The following is a 27,863-nucleotide window of genomic DNA, read 5'->3' on the forward strand; positions in this document are numbered from 1 at the left end:
TCCGCCGGGCCCCGCTCCTGCCTCCCACTGGCCTCGTTAGGCCCGGCTCATTCGTCAAAAGCCTGTGCCTTTTGGCGGCCTCTCCAGGCCCCAAACTTCCTCAGGCCGGCCCCTCCAGGCCCAGTTGCGGCCTCCGGGCCTCCCGTCCAGGCCCAGCTCCTCATGCTCCCGGCTGCGGCCGCGGGCCCAGCCCCGGCCTCACGACAACCTCGGACTCGGCTCCGGAAGGCCTGCACAGGCCCAGCCTGTGCCTCATAGCGGAGTCTCTACTGCCTTTCCAGGCCCAGTTTTTTCCTTTTGCCTGGCTATGTAGTCCCAGAACTGCCTGAAGTCTGCCTTTCCTTTCCCAGTTGCTGTCTCTCGGTGTCCTCTTCTGGCCCAGCTCTTCCTCCTGGGTGCGTCTGCAGGTAAGGTTTTGCCTCACAACAACCTCTTTTGATTCAGCTCCTGTGCAGCCTCTGGCGCCCTTGTAGACCCAAAACTTTCTCAAGTCCAGCTCTCCAGTTCCACTGCCTTCCTCGTGGCAGCCTAAAGAAGCCCAGGTTTTGCCCAACAATGGTTTCTCCAGGCAGCCTCAACAGACCCAGCTCCTGCCTCACACTGGCATCTCTAGGCCCTGCTGCTGCCTCTCACTGTCCTCACCTTGCCCATCTTTTTCCTTATGCCTGCCTCCCATATCCCAGCTCCTGTCTCACTGTCGTCCCTGTCATACCAGCTCCTGTCTCACGGTGGCCTCTTGTGGCCCATCTTCGGCCTCATAGTGACAACTTGAGCCCATCTTCTGCCTCGTCATGGTCTTTTCTGGCTTTGCTCTTGCCTCGCAGTCACCTCTTCTGGATCCATCTTTTTAGTCTTTGATGGTCAACAGCATCAAGGAGCCTAATGCTTCCCTGGACTCTTAATTGTTGGTAACTTCACAGCAGAGTACCTTAGCAAAACCCCTCCCTCTTCTTTTAACCTTGACAGTGTATTTGTTACAAATTTACAATAAATTCTGCCTGCGTGGTTTCATACTGATTTTTGTGTTATTTAGTGTCTCATCATTTTTCTTGTTTTCTTTGGGTGGGAATGGGAATTAGCCTCTGCTTCGGCCCTTTTTCTTTGCTCTGGACATGGTAACTTCTCACTTCATGTCTTCTATATTTATATTTTTTACAGTTATCTTTTTTGTTTTGTTAGGGTCTTGCTCTGTCACCCAGGCTGGAGTGTAGTCATGTCACCCAGGCTGGATTGTAGTCATGTGATCATGGTTCACTGCAGCCTTAGCCTTTTGGCCTGAAGTGATTCTCCCAACTCCACATCTTGAGTAGCTGATACTACAGGCATGTGCCGCCATGCCTCGCTAATTTCTGAAATTTTTCTGAGAGGTTGGTTCTCACTGTGTTGCTCAGGCTGTTCCCAGACTTTTGGACACAAACAGTCCTTTTACCTGAGCCTCCCAAAGTGCTGAGATTACAAGCATGGGCCTCCATGCCTGGCCTGCTGTTTGCTTGTCATGAACTATTAAGAATTTACTTTTTGATTAATATACTATTTCTGTATAGATTTATGTATATATAGATATTTTAAGTTTTTCATGGATACCAATTTTTTCCCTCTTTTTGAGACAAGGTACCACTTTGTCATTCAGGATGGAGTGTGGTGGTATGATCCCGGCTCACCACCACCTCTTCTTTCTTGGCTTAAGTGATCCTCCCCCCTCAGCCTGCTGAGTAGCTGGGACCCCAGGTGTGAGCCACCATACCCAGGTAATTTTTATATTTCTTTTAGAGAGGGGTGTCTCACCATGTTTCCCAGGCTGGTTTCAAACTCCTGGGCTCAAGCAGTCCTCCTGCTTCAGCCTCTTGCAGTGCTGGGATTACAGGTGAGAGCCACCACATCTGGCCTACCATTCTCTTTTCATGGATCATTAAGAATTTACTTTATGCCAGCACAGTAACTCACACCTGTAAATCCCAGCACTTTAGGAGGACAAGGTGGATGGATTACGAGGTCAGGAGTTCAAGACCAGCCTGGCCAAGATGGTGAAACCCCGTCTCTACTAAAAATACAAAAATTAGCCAGGGGTGGTGGCAGGCACCTATAATCCCAGCTACTCTGGAGGATGAGGCAGGAGAATTGCTTGAACCTGGTGAGGAATAGGTGCCAGTGAGCTGAGATCATGCCACTGCACTCCAGCCTGGGCAACAGAGTGAGACTGCATCTCAAAAGTTCTTTTACTGTTTTATTAGTATAATGTAAATATATAAATATGTGTGTGTGTATATTCATATGTGAATATATGTGTTTGTGTATTTTCATAGCCTGTGCACACACACACATTGTGAAAGAGGTATTTGAATACCTAGAAATTGATAAACTTCTTCCAGGTTTTGAAACCACCCTTAGCACAAACACAAAAGAAGTACAAACTATCATTATTAATGACCATGGACCAAGATGACCATGAGTCAGTACTTTGCACCTCAACCACCTTCCAGCAGAGCATCTCAGAGGGCTGGATATATCTGAACATCACACCCTTTCACATAGACTAGGATGGTTTGTATCTATTACCTCTTTTAAGACCTCATTGTGATCCTTGTTAGAGTGAAATCAAACTATTTCTCAAATCACAGAGATACAGAATAACAGCTTTGGTCAGGAAATAGGTATTTCATTTGGTTTGTCATGACAAGCTCCTGGCTTAGTCAGATGGAATATAGCCAAAATGTGTGTGTGTGTGAACATTCTTGTGCACAGATGTGGGGGTGGAAGTGGTGGATTGAATTTGATAAAATCAGCAGGGGACAGGCTGCTGGGAAGAGGGCACTTGTTTTGGCAGCATCTGTGTAACTCTAGAATGAACAAAGGCTTGTAATCCACAGTTTTGTCTCCTGAAAAATAAAGATTGTAATTCCTGCCTTGATATGTGGACTAGGTGACTTGCTGTATGCAGAATATCTAGTATATAATAGGTGCTGAATTAATACTACTTTCTGTAGCTCATTCTTAATCACTGCTTAACTTTAAAAAGTTTAGGATGACTACTACTTTTGTAAAAATTATTTGTAATTATTACATAAAGTCGAAGTCCTATAGAAAAGCACAAAGCAGGCCGGGTGCTATAGCTGACACCTGTAATCCTAGCACTTTGGAAAGGCAGGGTAGGATTACTCAAGGCCAGGAGTGTGAGGACAGCATGAGGAACATAGCAAGATCCCATCTCTATAAAAAATTAAAAACCAGTTATGGTAATATGTACCTGTAGTCCCAGCTACTGGGGAGGCTGAGGCAGGTGGATCACTAGAACCCAGGAGTTTGAGACTGCAGCCTGGGTAATAGAGTGAGACCCTGTCAGACAGAGGGAGTGGGAGAGAGAGAGAGAAGAGAGAGAGAAAAAAGTACAAAGAAGCAAGTAATAAATCATGAAATTTTCAACCACCAAGAAATAACTCTTAACATTATGTGATATTGCCAGGCCTAATAGCTCACGCCTGGTTGAGGCACGAGAATCGCTTGAGCCTCAGAGGCAGAGGTTGCAGTGAACCAAGATTACACCATTCTACTCCAGCCTGGGCAACAGAGACTGTCTCAGGAAAAAAAAAAAGTGATAATCCATACCTCTTTTTGTGCAAATAGGTAATTAGGTAAATTGATATATTAATGCATTAAAAATAACTTTGCCTGGTGTGGTGGCTCACGCCTGTAATCCCAGCATTTTCGGAGGCTGAGGTGGGCAGTTTGCGAGGTCAGGAGATCAAGACAATCCTGGCCAACACGGTGAAACCCTGTCTCTACTCAAAATACAAAAATTAGCTGGGCATTGTGGCAGGTGTCTGTAATGCGGGCTACTTGGGAGGGTGAGGCAGGAGAATCGCTTGAACCTTGGAGGCGTAGGTGAGCCAATCTTGCAGTGAGCCAAGATCGCACCACTGCACTCCAGCCTGGCAACTGATCAACACTGTCTGAAAAAAAAGATAATAACTTTACGTATTTCATATGTGTTTTAGTTTAAATATATATAACTTTCATTTTGCTTGATACAACAGAAGCTGAAGAAACTAAAGTAAGGTGGGAGAATTTCTAAACTTCAGATAAGGCCGGGCGTGGTGGCTCAAGCCTGTAATCCCAGCACTTTGGGAGGCTGAGACGGGTGGATCACGAGGTCAGGAGAGCGAGACCATCCTGGCTAACACGGTGAAACCCTGTCTCTACTAAAAAATACAAAAAACTAGCCCGGCGAGGTGGCGGGCGCCTGTAGTCCCAGCTACTCAGGAAGCTGAGGCAGGAGAATGGTGTGAACCCACGAGGCGGAGCTTGCAGTGAGCTGAGATCCGGCCACTGCACTCCAGTCTGGGCAACAGAGCGAGACTCCATCTCAAAAAAATAAAATACAATAAAATAATAAAACAAAATAAATAAATAAACTTCAGATAAATGCCTATGTGAGAGTGGTATCTTTTTATTCAACATTCATTAAAATTATGAAAAAAGATAACGTATCATGATTCTTTTTAATCTGCAGTTTCTATTTTCACCCACAGCTGCTGTTTTTGGAATTGGTGCATGTTTGAGAGTTTCTGTTTAATGCGTTTATACTTGGATAACTTTTTTTTTTTTTTTTTTTGAGACAGAGTCTTGCTCTGTCACCCAGGCTGGAGTGCAGTGGTGCCATCTCGGGCTCACTGCAACCTCTGCCTCCTGGATTCAAGCGATTCTCCTGCCTCAGCCTCCTGAGTAGCTGGGATTACAGGTGCATGCTACCACGCCCAGCTAATTTTTGTATTTTTAGTAGAGATGGGGTTTCACCATCTTGGCCTGGCTGGTCTCGAACTCCTGACCTCAAGTAATCTGCCAACCTTGGCCTCCCAAAGTGCTGGGATTACAGGCGTGCGCCACCGGGCCTGGCCTCTAATTTTTTTATCTTTTGTGTATAAATTCCAAAAGTATGGAATTTTGGAATTGCAGCCACCATTATATAAAAATTCTGGGAGGTAATTATTTCAGAGTGAGTTTCCGCACCAGGCCCCAACAGATCATGCCAAACCAGCGTGAGGTCAAGTTTTACATTATTATTATTTGGTGTTAAACAGCTTTAATGTCAGTCATTGCAACTTCTCAGCACAGTAAAAAATATCTCACATGATCAACATGTTCTGTTCTGGGGACGCGGGCAAAGGCAGGGGGAATCACCTTCTTAAAAAGTACAACTCAAGTTGGGAGGGCAGAGGGGATGGGGAGGAAACCCTCCTGGTGCCTGTAGCAAAGTGCAGGAGCCCCAACCCCCAAACTAACCTGAGTCCGGCCCCTCTGGGGAAAAAAAGGGGTGCATGAAATCCCCCTATTCCACAGGTGCCTCCCTGTGGCCCAAGGCCCGCACCATACTCCATCTTGCAGCCCTGGCAGGAGCTATTTTGCATTAAGTGGAAAGCTCTGAAAGTCACACACTCCAAGTTATGTACAGGGGCTGGGAGGAGGGAAACTGCCGCTGCAGGTCCCCCAGCTCTCCCCTTCTCACAGCTGCAGGGGTAGGGGGTATATATATAAGAGGAGCAGGCCTTGGCCAGGTGCGGTGGCTCACACCTGTAATCCCAGCACTTTGGGAGGTAGAGGTGGGAGGATCACGAGGTCAGGAGATCGAGACCAGCCTGGCCAAGATGGTGAAACCCTGTCTCTACTAAAAATACAAAAATTAGCCGGGCGTGGTAGCATGCACCTGTAATCCCAGCTACTTGGGAGGCTGAGGCAGGAGAATGGCGTCAATGTGGGAGGCGGAGCTTGCAGTGAGCCAAGATCACGCCACTGCACTCCAGTCTGGGCGACAGAGCGAGACTCCGTTTCAAAAAAAAAAAAAAGAAAGGAGCAGGCCTTATTCTGCCCCGAACTGAAAGGATGAAATGACTTTACCCGGGAGAAGATAACCATCCTGCCCTCCATTGCTACCCCCACATACTGTCCGTGTCCTCAGGGAGTACTGTGAGTCCTGGGATCTTCTCCGGGGTCCCCCACCTGCCTGTGGTAGTTATGGAGGGACCCGGGGGTGGGGGTCAGGACTAGGGAGTCCCCTTCCAGCCAGGCTGTCCGAGGCCCCGATTCTGGGGCAGAGGCAATGGCAGGGCAGCCAGGGTTACACCAGAGCATGAGCAGGGTGAGGTGGGGTCAGGCAGTCCTGGGAGTCAGAGCAGGGGCAGCAGCGGTGGACCAGCTATGCACACATCTTCCCCTCCAAGGTTTGTGTGCAGAACATCCTGCCCACGCTGCTCCAGCAGCTTCAGGTGGCACCTGCCCCAGCCCAGCCTCTGGGACCCAGGCAGCGGCTCCCAGCGGCCCTGCACCCACCACCAGCATCGGTTTCACCTGCAGTTGAAGATCCGTGAGGTGCCCAGAATGTCATGTAGTCGTCACTCCCACCGAGCAGCCCGTGGGGCTGAGGCTCCTCTCATTGGACTGACCCCCAAATGGCACCGCTGCTGCCCCTGCTCCGACTACCAGCCTCCCAGGACTCCAGAGGGAGTGGCGAGGGAGTGGCGAGGCAGTGGCGAGGCAGTGGCGGGGCAGCCGGGGCAGCACCAGAGCCCTAGCCCAGTGAGGTGTGGTCAGGACCCCCGCGGGACTGGGAGTCGGGGCAGGGGCAGAACAAACCTTGGCGGGGAAGATGTGTGCATAGCGGGCCTGGAGGGCGGCTGTGTCCGGGGGAACTGGAAGAAGCCGTGGGCCTGGAAGACCTGCATGACCAGGGCCCACACTGGTCCAGGACTCGCGCAGTGAGGAGGACAGCGCCTTCTCCAACTTCGGTTCCCTGAGCCCGTCCTTGGCTTATCTACCTGTACAGGCAAAGGGGAAGCTGTCCCCCTCACACATGGCGCACTTGGGAGTGTTGGGCTCCAGGCTGCAGCTGGAGCATCTTCTCATCTTGCATTTGGGACTGGTGGGGTCCTCGGGTGCGGGTTCCATGTCCCTAGGGTTCCCTCTGCCCCACCCGCCAAAGCCCAGTCAGTTTCTCCTCTGCAGGCCCAGCCCCCCAGGTGGCTCAGACCAGCTGCTGCCTAGGAAAACCTTACTGTCGGGAGGGGCCACTATGACTGAGGGGCCTCCTGGCTCCAGGTCGCCCACACTTTCAGGTCTCTTGCGCCAGAAGATGGCAGGATCCGTTGGGAGGAACCAGGTCGCCTTGGAAGGTGTCGCTGGGCCCCCAGCCCCAGGGGGTAGGAGGCTTAGCGGGGGCCTGCTCTGCTGCCCTGACCAGACTCCTGAGCCTTGAAGGCTCCTGGGCCCAGTGAGAAGGAGGTGGCTGCCGAGGTTGAGGAGGAAGCATCCGAGTATGTGGAGGAGCAGGATGGGGCGGGACCATAGCCTTTGCCAAAAACTGCAGATGGATCAGGGGGGCCTTGGGGGCTCAGGATCCAGCAAGGAGCGGCAGGAGGTAAAGGAGGAAGGGATGACAGGTGCAAATGCCTTCCCACCAAAGCCCTTGTTGCCCTCTGGCTCCTTCCCAGAGCTGCCCCCACTCTCAATTGGTCACCCACTCCTTGAACTTGAGATCAGTGTCAGTGGTGCTGAAGCCATCATCAGCAATGACATCATCACCCCTTCCTCCTCACGGATGACCATGTGCTCTTGCTCACTCGCTATGTCCTCACTGGCCACATGCTGGGAATAAACAGCTCAAGTGGGCAGCAGCAGGGCTGCCCACTGGTCACCTCCTTCACCAGGGACTGCAAAGTGGCCTGGAGCGCCCTACTAGGCAGAAGGCTTTGGGCCAGATATGATGCAGCACCAGACACCACCTGCCTCAGTTCCTGTAGTGCCTGACGGTCCACTTCCTTGCTGTCCAGGCTGTGTACTCCACTGTGGGAGAAGGCTTAGGCCAGGCTGAGCCAGATTCCCTGACTGTGTGCAGCTGTTCTGCCCCACAGAAGCTGCTCCTTGGTATCCCAGCTCTGGAGTGTCTGGGCTGCAACTGACAGGAGCTCAGAGGACACCCCAGGGGCATTGGCAGTGCCGTCTCTGACATGCTCTGCTTCTGCGAGCCCTTGTGCCCTCCTGCCAGCCCCTGGCTTGTGGGCTTCGCCTCCAGGCTGGACTTCTTTCAGTCCTTGTTGCAAGTGGGCCACCTTCACCTGGGAGGTCAGGTCATGGTACTTCTCCTTCTCATTGGGCCCCAGGGTGTTCCACCACTCACCCAGGATCTGGCTGACGGTCCGGTTGTTGGTTGGGGCCATGCTGGTGGGCCCCGCCAGGACTTGGTGCTGCTTGCTGAAGATCATGACCGCCACTTACGGGCTGCTGGATGTGGTCTTTGTCCCATTTGTTGGGGCTACATTCATCCTTCTCAGAAGATGAGTCCAGGCAGAGCACTGAGGGACTGGATCTGACATCTTCTGGGTGCTAGAGGCAACTGGGTGTCAGGAGACATGACAGAGAGGAAGGCATCATCATGGTCATTCTCTGTGTCACTGTCCAGCAGGGGCTCCCCTGAGGGGCCCAGGACTCCTCCTCCATGGTGGGAGGTGGGCTCTTACCAGGTTCAACCACCCCCAAAGTGTGTGGGGGTCCAAGCCCTGGGCTTTCAGGGCAGGTGGTTCCAGCGGGCCGCCCAGGGTCAGCACTCCCTGTCCCACCTGGTGGCCACTCATGAGCAACAGCTGCTGACTTGGCAGGTTCTTTTGTCTGGTTGGAGGCCACTGAGTGACTGGCAGGTTGCTGGGCCTCACGCGGCTACAGGGAGGGTTCAGGAAGGGGACAGAGTGCCAGGGGAACACGGCCACAGAGCGAGGTTCCATGTTCCTCCACATGAAGATGCCGATGCCACTGGAGGCCTCGCTAGACGCAGGCATCAGGGGCCTGTGGGCTGAGTACTTGGTCCCGGCAGGGGGTTCCTGGCAGGCTCTCACACCTCCTCAGTCCCCTCCTCAACCTCAGTCCCCCCAACCTAAGACAACTTGGACCTACAGAAGGGAGGGTGGGAGGGGAGCAGGAGGCCAGGCCTTAAGTTTTGTTTTTTTTTTTGAGATGCAGTTTGGCCGGCTGGAGTGCAGTGGTGCGATCTCAGCTCACTGAAACCTCCACTTCCTGGGTTCAAGCAATTCTCTGGCCTCAGCCTCCCAAGTCTATGTACCTTTACCGCTGAATATTATATATTTTCTTATGCTTTCATGTGATTAACTGGCATTCTTTTTTTTTTTCTTTTTGAGACAGAGTGCTGCTCTGTCACCCAGGCTGGAGTGCAGTGGTGTGATCTCGGCTCACTGCAACCTCCGCCTAGTGGTTTAATTGATTCTCCTGCCTCAGCCCCCTGGTAGTTGGGATTACAGGCACCTGCCACCACACCTGGCTAATTTTTTGTATTTTTAGAAGAGGTGGGTTTTCGCATGTTTGCCTGGCTGGTCTTGACCTCCTGACATCAGGCGATCCACCCTCCTCGACCTCCCAAAATGCTGTGATTACAGGCATGAGCCCGGGCACCCAGCTGCTTTCTTTCATTTTTACTTGAAAAACTCCATTAAGCATTTCTTTTAAGGCAGACCTAGTGGTCCTGAATTCCCTCAGCTTTGTTTGTCTAGGGAACATGTTATTTCTTCTTTCTTTCGGAAGGATAGCTTTGTCAGACATAGTATTAGTTGTTGGCAGTTTTTTTCTTTCAGCACTTTGAATATATTCTTCAATTCTCTCCTGACCTGAAAAGTTTCTTCTGAGAAATCTGCTGCTGGTTTAATGAAGATTCTCTTGTCTGTGTCATGCCACTTTTCTCTTGCCTCTTCAACATTTAAAAAAAAAAATCTTTGACTTTTGATTATTTGATTATATTGTGATTATGTATATTTGGTTTGAACCCCTTAGGAATCTTTAAGCTTCATGGATTTGGATGTCTAAATCTTTCCCACGATTTAGGCAGTTTCAGCCATTCTTTCTTTAAATAAACTTATTTCTCCTTTCTCTACGTTGCTTCTCAAACTCACATGACAGTGGATTGCCTAATGGTGTCTCGTTGGCTTTCTTTTCTCTCTCCTTTTTTTGAGCTGTAGTCTTGCTCTGTCGCCTAGGGAGGAGTGCAATGGCATGGTCTTGGCTCACTGTAACTTCCCACTTGGGCTCTGCAGCCCAGCCTGTCTTGTAACCGCTGCCTCCTCAAAGCGACACCTGGAAGATTCTTCTTCCCTTTGAGGGAGAATCATCGTTGTTGCTTCATCGCTTGTAAGGGACTGAGGTGGGAGAATCATTTGAACCCTGGAGGCAGAGGTTGCTGTGAGCCAAGATCACACCACTACACTCCAGCTGGGGTGACAGAGTAAGACTCTGTTATTAAAAAAAAAAAAGTTCTGGAGATGTATGGTGGTGATGATTGCCCAACACCATGAAACTGTACAGTTAGAAATGGTCATGATGGTGAATTTTACATGTATTTTAGCACAATTAAAATATACATATATGATAATGTATGTATCTATGCATCTAAACCAGATGCTGAGAGACAGGAAGAGGAGCTGGTGAAGGCATGCAGTGCCTGAGGGGGACAGTTCCCGCCCAGAGTCCTGGGAAGGCTGGCCACTGCTCTCTGCAGGCAGAACTGGTTGTCCCGGCTGCCCTGGACTCCCTAAAGGCAGGTGCGCACACAGCCACTAGAAGGCAGCATGGGCCCTCGAACGGGGAGCCTGGGCATGAATGATTTCAGGGTTCACCCCCGTCCTCAACTTCTCCAAATGTAAGAGGGGAAGGGTCATTCCGGCCCACCCGCCATGCATGGTTGCAGTGAGGCTGAGAGGAGAGGACAGATCGCAAAACTAGAAAGTGTCCAGCCAGGGCCGGGCGCGGTAGCTCATGCCTGTAATCCCAGCACTTTGGGAGGCCGAGGCAAGTGGATTACCTGAGGTCAGGAGTTTGAGACCAGCCTGACCAATATGGTGAGATCCTCGTCTCTACTAAAAACACAAAAATTAGCCGGGCGTGCTGGCATGTGCCTGTAGTCCCAGCTACTCAGGAGGCTGAGGCAGGAGAATCGCTTGAACCTGGGAGACAGAGGTTGCAGTGTGCCAAGATCCTGCCACTTCACTCCAGCCTGGGGGACAGAGCTAGACTCCATCTCAGAGAAAGACTCTGTCAAACAAAAAAAAAAAAAAAAAAAGAAAGAAAGAAAGAAAAGAAAGGAAAAAGAAAGAAAGTGTCCAGCCTGGGCAACATGGAGAAACTCCGTCTCTACTGAAAATAGAAAAATTAGCCGGGTGTGGTGATGAGCACCTGTGGTCCCAGCTACTTGGGAAACTGAGGTGGGAGGATCTCCTGAGCCCGGGATGCAAAGGTTGCAGTGAGCTGAGATCACACCATGCCACTGCACTCCAGCCTAGGCTACAGAGCGAGACCCTGTCTCAAAAACGAAACAAAGCAAAAAAAAAAAAAAAAAACTAGAAAGTGAGTGATGTGGAATTGCTGCAGCTGTCCTGGAGACACGCCCTTTTGGAGGGAGACCTCTGTCAGGAGACTGAATTCTTCATTGGCTCAAACCTCCACCTCTAGGAGGGGCCCACCTGGAAGTCCCCATGCTGCTACCCTGCAATTCCATACTTGGGCACAGTAAGCACAGAATCAGAGATGAGACAAAGGACAGCATGGTGCACTGGGGAGCCCTGAGCCTTTCCTATGGTCACCCTGTCCGCAGGGGCTCCTTTCCTGAGGGCACACCCAGGTATGAACTTCACCCAGCACAGGCCAGCCCCTCCAGGGCAACCCAAGCCCCTCCCTACCCTGCTAGAGAGACAAATGGTAGAAATACGGAATTGAATGGAGAGCTGGAGGGGACTCGGATGGGGACAGGGGAGGAGGCTGGGCTGGTAAGTAAGAATTGCAGGGACTGAGGACATTTTCCAAGAAATGTAGCTTAGGTAACAAAATAATCTATGAAGTAGCAATATTGACATCCTCAAAGAGGAGAAAGCTGCACATCAGAGAGCTGGTATAACTGCACAAGGCCGCACAGCAGAGACAGGATCAAAGCAGGTCCAGTGAAAACTCTATAGGCCTCCACTACAGACCCATGTCAGAAAACACATTCTAGAATGTTCCAGAACCAATCGTGTAACACAGGTGCCAAAGTCCAACTTAAAAAAAAATCTTTAATGTCTTGAGCTCTGCCTTTTTTTTTTTTTTTTTTTTTTTGAGACAGGGTCTTACTCTGTTGCCTATGCTGGAGTACAGTGGTGCAAACATGGTTCACTGCAGCTTTGATGATCTCCTGGGCTCAAGCAGCCCTCCTACTTCAGCCTCCCGAGTAACTGGGATCCCAAGCATGCACCACCACACCTGGCTCATTTTTAAAATTTTTTGTAAAGATGGGGTTTTGCCATGTTGCTTAGGCTGGTCTGGAACTCTTGGCTTCAAGCAATTTTCCTGCCTTGACCTCCCAAAATTCTGGGATTGCAGGAGTGAGTCGCTGTGTCCAGCTAAGACCTGCATCCTTTTTTTTTTTTTTTTTTAGAAATGAAGTCTATGATGCCCAGGCTGGTCTTGAACTCCTGAGCTCAAGTGATCCTCCTGCTTTGACCTCCCAAAGTGCTAGGATTACACATGTGAGCCGTCGCACTAAGCCAAGACCTGCATCTTAAGAGGGGGAGTTTAGACTGCAGGCCTCTTGCTTGCAAGTGAGATATCATTTTCCCAATCCATCCAGAAAGGTCCTTGTATCCTGTATGACTCATACTAATTCTCAGAGAGTGATCATCAGATTAGAGACTCTGGGGGTGTACCCTGCTCATAACCTTCCTTCTGCAGAAAAAAATGTGATTCAGCAGAAAATAATGCACTGTCTACACACAGCACACCCTTCCTGGTTATCAGATTCTAGCCTTTTGTTGCCTTTGAACTGCTTTACAACTCTGTAAATTGTAGGCAAATGATACATTGCCCTGTCTAGTAGATGTTCTCCCTCGCTCTCTTGTTGAAAAACCAGTTTCCATTTGCACATTCATTTCAATATCCCTGACCTATGAATGTGACTGTTCTTAGCTGCCCTTTTGAGCTGGTTATAACATCACCCGGCCCCCCTTATGAGTTAAATAAAATGGTTAATACCTATTCATTTTCTATCTGTGTGAGAGTCATAATTTCACCTTTTTTTGAAAATGATCTTGCAACACTTCCTTCATCAGGTGTTTATGACAGCTCCTTTAGGCCAGAAGAGGTGGTGGGGTCCCTTGCAGGGCATCCCATGAAGTGGAGTTAAGAGCAGCCGGCAGGTGGCCTCTGTTCCCCAGAGCAGTCTCTGAATGGGAAGGGAGGTGAGGGGAGGAGGAAGAGAAGAGGGAGGGGTTCTGCCCAGTGAATGGGACAAGGTCTTAGCAAGACCTAGATTCTTGGGTTGGTGAAGTGGCTCATGTCTATACTCCAGCACTTTGGGAGCCAAAGCAGGGGCATCACTTGAGCCCGGGAGTTCTGTTTCAGCCTGGGCAACAGAGCAAGACCCCATCTCTACAAAAAAACAAAAAAACAAAAAAAAAACGACCAGGTGCAGTGGCTCATGTCTGTAATCCCAGCACTTTGGGATGCCAAGGCAGGTGGATCATCTGAGGTCAGGAGTTGGAGACCAGCCTGGCCAACGTGGTGAAACCCCATCTCTACTAAAAATACAAAAATTAACCAGGCATGGTAGTGGACGCTTGTAATCCCAGCTACTCGGGAAGCTGAGGCAGGAGAATCACTTGAACCTGGGAGGCGGAGGTTGCAGTGAGCCAAGATCGTGCCATTGCACTCCAGCCTGGGCAACAAGAGCAAAACTCCATCTCAGAAAAAAAAAAAAAAAAACTGGATTCTCTCTCTGGTTAAGTTCCTAGCCAGCTATTTGACCTTGAGTTTTTTGTTGTTGTTTTTTTTGGGGTTTTTTTGTTTTTTTTTTTTTTGTTTTTTTGAGACGGAGTCTCGCTCTGTCACCCAGGCTGGAGTGCAGTGGCCGGATCTCAGCTCACTGCAAGCTCTGCCTCCCAGGTTTACGCCATTCTCCTGCCTCAGCCTCCCGAGTAGCTGGGATTACAGGCGCCTGCCAACTCACCTGGCTAGTTTTTTGTATCTTTTAGTAGAGACGGGGTTTCACCGTGTTAGCCAGGATGGTCTCGATCTCCTGACCTCGCGATCCACCCGTCTTGGCCTCCCAAGTGCTGGGATTACAGGCTTGAGCCACCACACCCGGCCTGACCTTGAGTTTTAACAAGGCCTTTAAGTTTTAAGGGTAAGGAAGGGTGTCAACCTCTTTAAGTTTTGAGGGTAAGGAAGGGTGTCAAAACTGACATTTATTTCCTGAGCTCTTGTTTGTCTTGTTTGGGGTGGGGCTGGAGAGGTGGGATGATTGACTACACTGGACAAGAAGCTGGGTTTCAGCAGTTAGGCAGTCTGCCTGGGATCAAGCTCCTTGATGAAGATATTGACAGTAATAACTGCAGCAGCTACCATTTCATGGTAGCAGGCATATGGGCACACATATGCCTGTATGTATTATCTCATTTAGTCCCCACCACTGCCTGGAAGGAAGGATTGATCTATGATCCCATCATTCAGACAGGAAGACAACGACTCAAGGTCACACCACATAGATTCCGGTTCTAAATCTAGCCAAGTACTAAACCTTTTACTCCACTGCCTTCACCTCCTAGATGTGACAGGGCAATCCTTTGGCCATTGAATCACTTTTTTCCTCACCTGAAAAAGAGACAGAATTATTACTTTGATCATCACACGTAAAGGAATGCAATGACAGATGACCAAATGCCATGTGGTTTCCTGGGCTGGATTCTGGAAAGGAAGAAAGGACATTAGTGGAAAAGCTGGTGAAATCCCAATAATGTCTGGAGTTTGGTGAATCATGGTGTACCAATGTCAGTTTCCTAGTTTTTACAAATGTGCCATAGTTGTGTGAGATGTTAATGGAAGGCAAACTGGTGAAGCGTGTAAGAGAACTCTCTATATGATCCTTGCAATGTTTCAGTAAATCTTCTTTTTTTTTTTTTTTTTTTTTTTGAGATGGAGTCTCGCTCTGTCCCCCAGGCTGGAGTGCAGTGGCACGATCTCGGCTCACTGTAACCTCCGCCTCCCGGGTTCAAGTGAATCTCCTGCCTCAACCTCCTGAGCAGCTGGAACTACAGATGTGCACCCCTACACCAGGCTAATTTTTGTATTTTTAGTAGAGACAGGGTTTCACCATGGTCTCAAACTCCTGACTTCATGATCCACCTGCCTTGGCCTCCCAAAGTACTGGGATTACAGGTATGAGCCACTGTACCCACCGCTGTTTGATTTTTTTTACAATAAGCCCATGATACTTTTATAATATGAACCAATACATGTTTTTAAAATTCATCTTTCTAAAAAGATAGGCTGAATCCATATGAGAAAAAAATAATGGACCAAAACTTAGAGAAAAGATAAGTACTGGCTGGGACTCAGGACTGTGGCCAGGGGCTGATGTGTGGTTTGAGCAAACCACTGCCCTTCCCAGAGACTCGCCTGTGAAATGGGGTTGGGCAGAAGCGGGCAGGGCAGCAGCTAAGGATTGAGCTGAACTCATGACATCTCAGGCTCTTCCCAGCCTGAACAGCTCAAGATTTTGAGGCAATCTGGATTCCCACACCTGGTTAGAGAAGCAGATTAAGGAAATGATCTGGATTTTGGAGTTCTCTCCCTAGGAGGATAAACACCACAATAGTGATAGAACAGGCAACAAGGCCAAATTCAACCCAGAAGAATGTTTTAGGTCACACCATCTCTCATCAATCCCTAATTGAACTGGAGGTATTTAACTCTTTCTCTGCCATTTTTAATCTTCCAATCTAAACCAGTCCTTCTCAAACTAAAATGTGTGTACAAACCACCTGTGAATCTTGTTAATATGCAAATAATCTATAGATCTGAAGTGGGACCTGAAATTCTGCAATTCTAACAAGCCCCCAGGGGATGTCAGTGCTGCTGGTCCCCAGACCACTATTTAAATATCAAGGCTCAGCTGGGCACAGTGGCTCATGCCCATAATCCCAACATTTTGGGTGACCAAGGGGGGAGGATTATTTGATCCCAGGAGTTCCAGACCAGCCTGGGGAACATTAGTGAGACTCTGTCTCTACAAAAAATACAAAAATTAGCCAGGTTCAGTGGCATGTACCTGTAGTCTCAGCTACTCAGGAGGTGGGAAGATCTCCTGAGCCTAAGAGTTTGAGGCTGCAGTGAGCTGTGACTGCATCACTGCACTCCAGTCTGAGCTACAGAGTAAGACCCCGTCTCAAAAGAAAAATAAGAAGTGACAAAGCAGCATCCCTTTGTCACAGAGAAAACCTGGAAACTCCATTGCACTTCATGGAATTACTAAAAGATGACACCAGACCGTACAGGCTGTCTTCCTATTAACTGGTTTTTGTCGTTGTTGTTTTGTTTTGTTTTGTTTTTTTGAGATGAAGTCTTGCTCTGTTGCCCAGGCTAGAGTGCAGTGGTGTGATCTCAGCTCACTGCAACCTCACCGCCAACCAGGTTCAAGCTATTCTCCTGCCTCAGCCTCCTGAGGAGCTGGGATTACAGGCACACGCCACCACACCTAATTTTTGTACTTTTAGTTGAGACAGGGTTTCACCATGTTGGCCAGGCTGGCCTTGAACTCCTGACCTCAGGTGATCTGCCTGCCTTGGCCTCCCAAAGTGCGGGGATTACAGGTGTGAGCCACTGCACCTGGGCCCTATGAACCTGTGACCTGTCATTTCTCTCTTGTCTCTCATTACTACTTGCTTGTTGTCTACCATCTGTCCCCTCCACTGCAATGAAAATCCTTTGAAGGCAAGGACATTGCTGGGTCCCTAGCTTCTGAGTACATTTTTTTTTAACGTATTTTTGTTTTTTGTTTGTTTTTTCTTTTAGAGATGGAGTCTCACTCTGTCACCTAAGCTAGAGTGCAGTGGCGCGATCTCGGCTCACCACAAGCTCTGCCTCCCGGGTTCACGCGATTCTCCTGCCTCTACTCTGGGACTATAGGCTCGCCCGCCACCACACCCAGCTAATTTTTGTATTTTTAGTAGAGATGGGGTTTCACCATGTTAGCCAGGATGGTCTTGATCTCCTGACCTCGTGATCTGCCTGCCTCGGGCTCCCAAATTGCTGGGATTACAGGCATGAGCCACCATGCCTGGCTGCTTCTGAGTACACATTTAAGGGCTAACTAAATATTTGTTGGATGAATGAACCTCAAAATTTTGAGGTAGTAAGTAAAAAAGCAAGTGACAGAAGAGTATGCAGTTTTTCGTTTGTTTGTTTGTTTGAGACAGAGTCTTGCTTTGTCACCCAGGCTGGAGCACAGTGGTGTGATCTTGGCTCACTGCAACCTCCACCTCCTGGGTTCAAGTGGTTCTCCTGCCTCAGCCTCCCAAGTAGCCAGGATTACAGTCATGTGCCACCACACCTGGCTAATTTTTATATTTTTAGTAGAGATGGAGTTTTGTCATGTTGGCCAGGCTGGTCTCGAACACCCGAACTCAAATCATCTGCCCATCTTGGCCTCCCAAAGTGTGGGATTACAGGCATGAGCCACTGCACCCAGTCCCATTTTTGTTTTAAAAAGAGTCTGAGGCCGATGTGGTGGCTCACACCTCTAGTTCTTTGGGAGAACTTCTTGAGGCTAGGTGTTCGAGACCAGCCTGGGTGGGGAACATAGTGATGCCCTGACTGAAAAAGTTATTTTTTTCATTAAAAGAAAAAGGGTCAGGTGCAGCGGCAGCAACTGCCATTTTTTCATCTGTACATACATTTGTTTTGTTTTGTTATGCACAGTGCCTGGTCATAATATATCTAGATCTGTATCTGTATTTTTTGAGACAGAGTCTTGCTCTGTCACCCAGGCTGGAGTGCAGTGGCATGATCTCGGTTCACTGCAACCCCCGCCACCTGGGTTCAAGCGATTCTCCTGCCTCAGCCCCCCAAGCAGCTGGGACCACAGGCGCGTGTCACCATGCCCGGCNGAAGGGGCTTGCCTTGTCTCAGATGAAACTTTGGACTTGCACTTTTGCGTTAATGCTGGAATGAGCTAAGACTTTGAGGTGCTGTTGGAAAGGGCATGATTGTGTTTTGAAATGTGAGGACATGAGATTTGGGAGGGGCCAGGGGAAGAATGATACGGTTTGACTTTGTGTCCCCACCCAAATCTCATCTAGAGTTGCAATCCCATAATCCCCACATGTCATCTGAGGGACCCAGTGGGAAGTAATTAAATCATGCGGGCAGTTTCCCTCCATGCTGTTCTTGTGACACTGAGTAAGTTCTCATGAGATCTGATGGTTTTATAAGGGGCTTCCCTCTTAGCTTGGCACTCATTCTCTCTCCTGTGAAGAGGTGTCTTTGCCATAATTGTAAGTTTCCTGAGGCATCCCCAGCAATTTGGAACTGCAAATCAATTAAATCTCTTTTCTTTATAAATTACCCAGTCTCAAGTATTTCTTCATAGCAGTGTGAAAATGGACAATACACATGTCTTGTACAGCAGCATGAATACAGCTGGAGCCATTATCTGAACTAATCCAGGAACAGAAAATCAAATACCACATATCCTCTCTTACACATGGAAGCTAAACATTGGGTACACATGGACATAAAGATGGGAATAATAGACACTGGGGGTTACTTGGTTGGGAGCAAAGGCTAAAAATCTACCTACTGGATACTATGCTCACTACCTGGGTAATGGGATCATTCATGCTCTAAACCTCAGCACCACACCATGTAACAAACATGTTACCCATGTAACAAACTTGCACATGTAACTCCAACTCTAAAATGAGATGAAATTATAAAATAAAATAAAATTTGCATGAAGTGGTTGTAGACACGTTTGAAACATGATTCTAAGACTGTTACTCTTAAGATTATTTGTTAGCAGTGTTAATTCTGTGACTTTAAGTTGTTACTATTGAGAAAAGAAAACTAGTATCTCAGAACAGTCTGAGCTATGCAAAATTTACTAGGCCCAGAGAGACATGAGTATGGGGCTTCAGTTGTATCCCTAACACCCATGCCCAGGGACAACTGTTTAAAGGCATTTTTATTCCTTACTAGCTGACCCACACACTGTACTCATATTCCCAAAAATTTTGATACAAAGAACAATGTACAGCCAATCAATAAATTATGTTATTTTTGGTAAACAATTTGGAGGCCGGTCGGGCATGGTGGCTCACACCTGTAATCCCAGCACTTTGGGAGGCCGAGATAGGCGGATCATGAGGTCAGGATTTTGAGACCAGCCTTGCCAATATGGTGAAACCCCATCTCTACTAATAATACAAAAATTAGCCAGGTATGGTGGCATGAGCCTGCAGTCCCAGCTACTTGGGAGGCTGAAGCAGAAGAATTGCCTGAACCTGTGAAGCAGAGCCAAGATCACACCACTGCACTCCAGCCTGGGCAACAGAGAGAGCTCATTTCAAAAAAAATAATAAATAAATAAAAACAAATTTAAAATTTTGGGAGCTGTCTTTTTTTTTCCTGAAAAATTCCCTTGTAACTATTGCTAATTGGAGTGTGTAATTTGTATCATACAAATTATGATTTGAATTTTAAATCATTCAATCAACTTGAATCTATACCCCAGGGTAGCTATCCTGAAGCTTTGTGCTTGAATAAACTCTCTTGAAAAAACAACTTGAATAAAATAAACGTTCTTGATTATTTTAGGTTAACATTTTGGTAACCACAAAAGGGTCCAAAGTGAACTTCCAGAGATTCCTCCGTTTCACCAACAATCAAGAACTTGCTACCAGCACAAACACATTTTTATTTATCCTACCTTGCTGAGCCTCCACTGGTCTCTTTTAATGAGTCTCTTCTTGGAGTGTGAGCCTCTCTGATTTTTGGATTAAGACTTTATTCAAATCCAATTCCACACTTGATGGGGCTGAAACTGAAGATCTATTTTAAGACTTTAAGGTAGAAGTTTTCTTATTATTCTCTAGAGATTCTGTGGACTGAAGATTTGTGATTTTCACTTTTCTCTGAGGTTAAGATTTTGTTTCCCTTACTTGTTAGAGCTTGCAATCTTTTGTTTAAAATTTGGTCAAGGAGAAAACAAATTTTTTCCAAAGGAGAAACTGAAATCTTTGTAGCTTAACCAAAAACAAACATGCAAACAAGAAAAAAAGCAAACAAACAAAACAAAAACCAAGAAGTAATCTGTAAAACTGGCCAGATTCTGAAACTCAGTTTGTTACTAGTGGAAGATGTCCAAGTTATTGGCAGTGAATCCATACAGGTCTGCAGCAACTTCAATTCTTGCCTCCTCAAAAGAAAGAATTCAACTGAAGGGCATAAGGCAGAAGAGACTGAGGTGCGTTTCAGAGGAGTGGGAGTTTATTTAAAAAGGCTTTTAGAACAGTAAAGAAGGAACACTTTGAAAGAGACCCAAGCGGGTGACTTGAAGAAGTGCTTTTTATCCTTGATTCTATGACTTTATAGGCTCACCTCTTTCCTATGATTCTTCTCTTAAGGTAGGCTGCCGCATGCAGTGCTCTCCTTACCCTTGGGAATTGAGTGTGTGCAGTGTGTTTAGGAAGTTGTACTCATGCTCATCTGAGGCCTTCATCCCTTTTCTGGTGGGGCTTCCCAGGAAGGTCACACTTTACCATTTTGTCTCTTAATGCACATGCCTAGGAAGTTGCTTCTCCCTGGCATCTGCATTCAATTAATACTTTAAAGTTAACAACTGTGGATCATCAAGAGATTGACTCTCCGTGGCACTATCTACTGAGTTATCATTTTTAGAGAGGCAGTGTGATGACTGTTGAACCATCACATGACATTTCTAGTGGGTAGGGGGAAAAGAGCCTTCTGCCCCGCTCTTGCCTATCTAACTACCTGTAACAAGTTCAATTGACAAATCAAAACTTTCTTCTTGAGTGACCAAAATTCCTCCCACTAGGCTTTTTTGGTCATTCAAAAAGAAAATCAAAATTATGGGGAAATGTATTTCTAACGGAGTGATTCACCTTTAAAAACTCCAGCTGGATTCACAGACAGCAGTGGCTCTTCATGTATATATTTAGAAAAAACTCTCCTGCATAACTCATGGAGAACCCAAGTTACAATGGCCAAAATAGGGTACCTTTGAAATGCCTAAACTGATTTGTTGGTATGTTGAGGAAGAAAAAGCTGGCTAAAATAAAACAGAATAACCAAGAGAGCTATTTTCAATGTACTTAGAAGCTTCTAACAAGAAAGTTCTAAATAAGTAATTTTTTTGCAAGAGGGTAACAAAAGATTATTAATATTTTGTCAGTTGGTTTTTTCAGCATAAACTTCAGAGGGTAAGAGAATGCATCTCTTGGCTGCTACAGCTTGGCACTGTGAGCAAGATGCCAAAGCTGCTCTGCTTGAATTCATAGTGAATAAAACCCAGAACCGGACAAGCCAGCAGAAAGGGTAAGAATTTCTCAGTAGTCAGGTTCCCAGTCTCTCTGTGGAATCTAATCAAAGGAAAAATCACTGTTCATCTCTTTTTCCTTGCAAAATTTCCTATTAATATGAAAAAAGGACTTGTATGACTCATCTTGGATGTAGTGACTCTGGTGTACTTTCTTGGTGAGAATGGGGTATTGAGTTGCTATTGGACTAAATACACCACTAGAAATTCTAATATCAGTGACCAAGAAATGGATCCTTTACATTAGAATGACTCCTAAATTAAGACAAGATTTCAGACATCTCATTCTAAACAATCCCCTTATTTGTATTTAGGGAAGATCAAATTAAAAGAAAGACATAATAGTGTCATGGCTAGCCTTAGAAATTCTCTTGACAAAATTAAAGAGCAAAAATCTGATCTAAAAAAGTTATAAAGTCCTTTAAAAGTTCAAGCTGCCTACTTTGGACCCCTGTTGAGTTTACACACCACCCTGTGGTACAGTGGCAAAGATGCTGTGCTTTTACGACTTCAGCCCAGGTTTGATTCCTGGTCAGGCGATCAGTGCCACTTGTCTTACATTATTTGTATGACTCTTTACCCTTCGGGGGATGAACTCAGCAAATCTGTGACAGGTCTCAGTTAATTCAGAAAGTTTATTTTGCCAAGGTTGAAGATGGGCCTGTGACACAGTCTGAGGAAGTCCTGACAACATGTGCCCAAGGTGGTCGGGGCACAGCCTGTGGCTTTTTTTTTTCCTTTTGTTGAGATGGAGTCTCACTCTGTCACCCAGGCTGGAGTGCAGTTGTGTGGTCTGGGCTCACTGCAACCTCTGCCTCCTGGGTTCAAGCAATTCTCCTGCCTCAGCCTCCCAAGTAGCTGAGATTACAGGCTGTGCCACCATGCCCAGCTAATTTTTGTATTTTTAGTAGAAACAGGGTTTCACCATGTTAGCCAGGCTGGTCTTAAACTCCTGACCTCAAGTGATCTGACTGCCTCAACCTCCCAAAGTGTTGAGATTACAGATGTAAGCCACCACGCCCAGCCACAGCTTGCTTTTTTAATACATTTTAAGGAGACATGAGGTGTTAATCAATATATGTAAGAAGTACATTATTTGTGTCCAGAAAGTGGGGGACAACTCAAAGCAAGTCCCCCACCCCAGAGGCTTCCAGGTCACAGGTAGGTGAGAGACAAATGGTTTCATTCTTTTGAGTTTCCGATACATCTATCCAAAGGAGCCCATCAGAATATGCATCTATCTCTGTAAGCAGAGGAATGACTTTGAATAGAATGGGAGGCAGATTTGCCCTGAGTGGTTCCCAGCTTGAAGAGGACCAAGATATTTTCCTTTCACATTTCTCCCCTTTTCTTTTTTTAATATCTTTTGGAGAAAGCATTTTACAAGAAAATGAGTCTCTGGTCTCAGGTTTCATCTGGTCACTCATGGGTAGGGTGATTTATTCCTACATGGGTAGGTCTTAAAACCTCATTTTTAGCATGTTGAAGTCTCCTGTCCTATGAAGAGAAAATGGGAGAGGAAGTGAGAAAAGCAACAACAAACAAAAGAACAATTCTGGAAAAATAATATAGGCCACATTATTCTGAAGTCTATACATTAGTAGGCAGGTATGAAAGTGGCTTATGTATGTAAATGAATTGTTGTTATTTTCTTCTGAAGTTTAAGTTGTCTGGCTTCAGTTCGCAGGACTTTAAGAAAGCATAGCTTAGTTTTACTCCAAATTAAGAAAAAATGAGAGAAAAAAAGCAAAAAAATTGATAACATTATTTTGAAGACTTGTAGCCAAGAAAAATTAGAATTCAGCTGGGCGCAGTGGCTCACGCCTGTAATCCCAGCATTTCGGGAGGCCGAGGCAGGTGGATCACGAGGTCAGGAGATCAAGACCATCCTCGCTAACACAGTGAAACCTTGTCTCTACTAAAAATACAAAAAATTAGCCAGGTGCGGTGGCGGCGCCTGTAGTCCCAGCTACTCGGGAGGCTGAGACAGGAGAATGGCATGAAGCCAGGAGGCAGAGCTTGCAGTGAGCTGAGACTGTGCCACTGCACTCCAGCCTGGGCAATAGAGTGAGACTCCGAAGAAAGGAAAGAAAGAAAGAAAGACGGAAAGAAAGACGGAAAGAAAGAAGGAAAGAAAGAAGGAAAGAAAGAAAAGAAAAGAAAGGAAGGAAGGAAGGAAGGAGGAAGGAAGGAAGGAAGGAAGGAAAGAAAGAAGGGAGGAAGGGAGGAAGGGAAAGAAAGGAAAGAAAGGAAAGAAAGGAAAGAAAAGAAAGAAAGAGAAAAATTAGAATTCAGTTCTAGAAAATAAAAAATTCAGTTATGTAGAAAACAAAAAAAAATTGAGAAAACATTAGGCAAAACTAGAATCTAAGAACAGGTATACTACAGTTTTGAAACACGATTCTTCTCTCTCCAATTTCCTATTTGTACTAAAGATAAATCATGGTAGGACTGGTTTGCTTTACTATACTTGACCTAATTATTTGTATACAGTACATCAAGAATAATTTTTTTTTATATAGGCTTTTAAATTGGCTTTGATGGAACTTCTTCCACAGGAGGAATCTCAGATAAGACTTTTTAAAGCTGAGCCAGCCACAGATTTGTGTCATCAAATACATACAAGTTGGGTGAATTTTCTCTCCTCTTGAGGTTCTAAGATAATCCTGGGGCTTCCGGGCCTGTCAGAAAGTGACATTCTTTACTTACCACAGGTTAAAAATCCTGTACAGGGACTGCGTACACAAAATATTGTGTCCAGAATTGGTGGGTTCTTGGTCTCACTGACTTCAAGAATGAAGCCACGGAACCTCGCGGTGAGTGTTACAGTTCTTAAAGATGGTGTATCCGGAGTTTGTTCCTTCAGATGTTCAGATGTGTCTGGAGCTTCTTCCTTCTGGTGGGTTCGTGGTCTCGCTGTCAGGAGTGAAGCTGCAGACCTTCATGGTGAGTGTTACAGCTCTTAAAGGCAGCACGTCTGGAGTTGTTCGTTCTTCCTGGTGGGTTCCTGGTCTCGCTGGCTTCAGGAGTGAAGCTGCAGACCTTCCCGAGAGTGTTACAGCTCATAACGCAGCATGGACCCAAAGAGTGAGCAGCAGCAAGATTTATTGCAAAGAGCAAAAGAACAAAGCTTCCACAGTGTGGAAGGGGACCCAAGCGGGTTGCCACTGCTGGCTGGAGCAGCCTGCTTTTATTCCCTTATCTGGTCTCACCCACATCCTGCTGATTGGTCCATTTTACAGAGAGTTGATTGGTCCACTTTACAGAGAGCTGATTGGTCCGTTTTGACAGAGTGCTGATTGGTGGGCTTACAATCCTTGAGCTAGACACAGAGTCAAATAGTGCTAGTTAGCTAGATACAGAGTTAGCTAGATACAGAGTACCAGTTGGTGTATTTATAAACCTTGAGCTAGGCACAGAGTACTGATTGGTGTATTTACAAACCCTGAGCTAGACACAGAGTGCTGATTGGTGCATTTACAATCCTTGAGCTAGACACAGAGTCACAGAGTGCTAGTCCTCCAAGTCTCCACTAGGTTAGCTAGATACAGAGTACTGATTAGTGTATCTACAAACCCTGAGCTAGACACAGAGTGCTGATTGGTGCACATATGATCCTCTGGCTAGATATAAAAGTTCTCCAAGTCCCCATCCGGTTCAGGAGCCCAGCTGGCTTCACCCAGTGGATCCTGCACCAGGGCTGCAGGCGGAGCTGCCTGCGAGTCCCAAGCCACGCCTGCACTCCTCAGCCCTTGGGCTGTCGATGGAACTGGGCGCCATGGAGCATGGGGTGGTGCCCATCAGGGAGGTTCAGGCCACACGGGAGCCCACCGCAGGGGGAGGAGCTCAGAGATGGCGGGCTGCAGGTCCCAAGCCCTGCCCCGCGGGGAGGCAGCTAAGGCCCAGCAAGAATTTGAGTGCGGTGCTGGTGGGCTGGCACTGCGTGTGGACCTGGCCCAACCTCCACAGCTGCTGGCTCGGGTGCTAAGCCCCTCACTGCCCTGAGCCAGCAGTGCTGGCCAGCTGCTCTGTGTGCAGGGCCTGCTAAGCCCACACCCACGCCCGTGCCCGCCGGAACTCACACTGGCCCACGAGTGTAGTCCCTGTTCCCACCCACGCCTCTCCCTCCACACCTCCCCACAAGCAGAGGGAGGAGGCTCTGGCCTCAGCCAGCCCAGAGAGGGGCTCCCACTGTGCCATGGCAGGCTGAAGGGCTCCTCAAGCACCGCCAGAATGGACGCCGAGGCCGAGGAAGCACTGAGAGTGAGGGCTGCTAGCACATTGTCACCTCTCAATATGAGGCCAGTTTTTACAGGGCTTTCTTGGTTCCATAAGTCAAGTTTGATTCCTTAAAGGAAAGCACACCACTCCAGTAAAAGCCTTGGTAAATAACCAGTTTCTCCAATTGTGTCCTGTTAAAATGAAAGCAGATTCTTACTACACTTATGCAAATAACTGTATTGCCATAAGTTAAAAATACTCACAAATCATTTCCAAATTCTGGAGAAATCAGGTAGAGAGAAAGAAATATGCTCCAAATTTTCTTCATAGGAGTATACTGAATTGTTAAAAAATGTCAATAGCTGAAAAGTTTCAAGACACTGAAAAACAAAACAAAGGGTGAGCAATATTTTAAGCAAGAAGTCAAGATTAGTTCAGTCCATGCAGTTAATTCCTGTTCTGCTTGATATTCATGAACATTTTAGCCCTCCATGAGTCCTGAAAGTTTTTCCTCTATTCTGATGTTACAGTCTCCAAAGTTATCAGAAACTTGCATTCAAGAACTCCTGTTAGAGTTTTATATTTGATTATAAAACCATCTTCTAAGGAGGACCAAAACAAGACAACAATTGCCCACAGATGACAAAAGTTTTAGGGCAGCCATAGTCAAAGACACAATTGATGAGGAAATTTGTTACCTCTGTGGCATCCAATAATTTTAACATAACAATTATTATAATTACTGATAATGTACTCTAAGTTATATCAGAATTGTAGGAGTTTCCCATAATTTTGGGACAGATACCAATAACATATTTATACAAATAAAGCCCAAAGAAAACCCAACACCATTTCATATTTGACAATACTTCCTGTATAATTTTTGTACCAAATAAGCCAAACTATGTTATTTTTTGGACTTTAGGGAACCTAATATGTTAAAGGACTAATTAGGTCAGAAAAAGACATAATTTATAAGTTGATGTTGGAAATTTTGTCAAATATCAAAGGTTTTAAACACTTGATATCACAAAACATGACCACAGGTCTTTGTAAAATAAGTCATTTATTTAACCAAAGTGATAACTCAAGGATTTTTTTTTAAAGGTGAAAACCTTTATTCTTCGAGAAAGGAGACTTAATTTTCCAAACAAGCCCTAATAATAATAGCAACAAGCCAGTAAAATTTGTTTTTCAAAATTTTGTAAACAATCTATAAAATTTTAATCTTGACCAGGCACAATGGGTTACGTCTGTAATCCCAGCACTTTGGGAGGGTGAGGCAGGCGGATCATAAGGTCAGAAGATCGAGACCATCCTGGCTAACACAGTGAAACCTCATCTCTACTAAGAATGCAAAAAATTACCTGGGCATGATCATGGGCACTTGTAGTCCCAGCTACTTGGGAGGCTGAGGCAGGAGAATGGTATGAACCCAGGAGGCAGAGCTTGCAGTGAGCCAAGATCACACCACTGCACTGCAGCCTGGGCAACAGAGCGAGACTCCATCTCAAAAAAAAAATTTAATCTTGACTATAAGATACAGCTTCCAGAAGCCTTTTAAAATTATTATTATTATTATTATTATTATTATTATTATTATTATTATTTTGAGACAGAGTCTCACCCAGGCTGTAGTGCAGTGGTGTGATCATGGCTCACTGCAACCTTCACTTCCCACATTCAAGCGATTCTCCTGCCTCAGCCTCCTGAGTAGCTGGGATTATAGAAGCATGCCACTATGCCTGGCTTATTTTTTTATTTCTAGTAGAGACAGGTTTTCACCATATTGGTCAGGCTGGTCTCAAACTCCTGACCTCATGATCCACTCTCTTTGGCCTCCCAAAGTGCTGGGATTACAGGCATGAGCCACCATGCCTGGCCCCATAAGCCTTTTGTAATCTTTATTAAGGAGTTGGTTAGTGCTTCAAAAAAACCTTGTTAATCCCACACAGGGGCCCATATGCTGGTCTTGTATCAGTGTGTCTTTGAAATTAATAATTAATTTATAGAGAAACTGAACTTTTTTATCTTTTAAAATTGACCCTTACAGTCTTACATGCCCACCTCTTCTGTAATAGTTCCTGGGCCTCAAGGAGTTCAATAGCTTTAATTTACTGCCCTGTGTCTCAGGAATGCAGTTTGTTTTTATTGGCATCTTCTATGCGGCCTGAAATGAGGCTTTGATTGGTGTCAATGTTTAAGATTTAGCAGGACTTGATGTCCCTTTTAGACCTAG

The 27,863-nt window shown here is 46.5% G+C and overlaps 1 protein-coding gene and 1 pseudogene across 1 annotated transcript; one reads left to right on the forward strand and one right to left on the reverse strand.

Annotated features, from left to right (window-relative positions):
* Nucleotides 1-5,065: 5,065 nt before the first annotated feature.
* On the forward strand, nt 5,066-9,176 carry LOC112620154. The gene has a single exon (XM_025378380.1). It carries the CDS (start codon nt 6,190-6,192, stop codon nt 6,748-6,750), a length of 561 nt encoding a protein of 186 aa, XP_025234165.1. The 5' UTR covers nt 5,066-6,189; the 3' UTR covers nt 6,751-9,176.
* Nucleotides 6,976-27,863, reverse strand: part of LOC112621618 — a 35,415-nt pseudogene continuing 14,527 nt past the window's right edge.

The sequence above is a fragment of the Theropithecus gelada genome, chromosome 3 (assembly GCF_003255815.1).
Source record: "Theropithecus gelada isolate Dixy chromosome 3, Tgel_1.0, whole genome shotgun sequence".
NCBI lineage: Eukaryota > Metazoa > Chordata > Mammalia > Primates > Cercopithecidae > Theropithecus > Theropithecus gelada.

Bases quoted from the DNA above. Each gene is read 5' to 3' on its own strand.
- LOC112620154 (XM_025378380.1), top strand. From the start codon at position 6,190: ATGCACACATCTTCCCCTCCAAGGTTTGTGTGCAGAACATCCTGCCCA.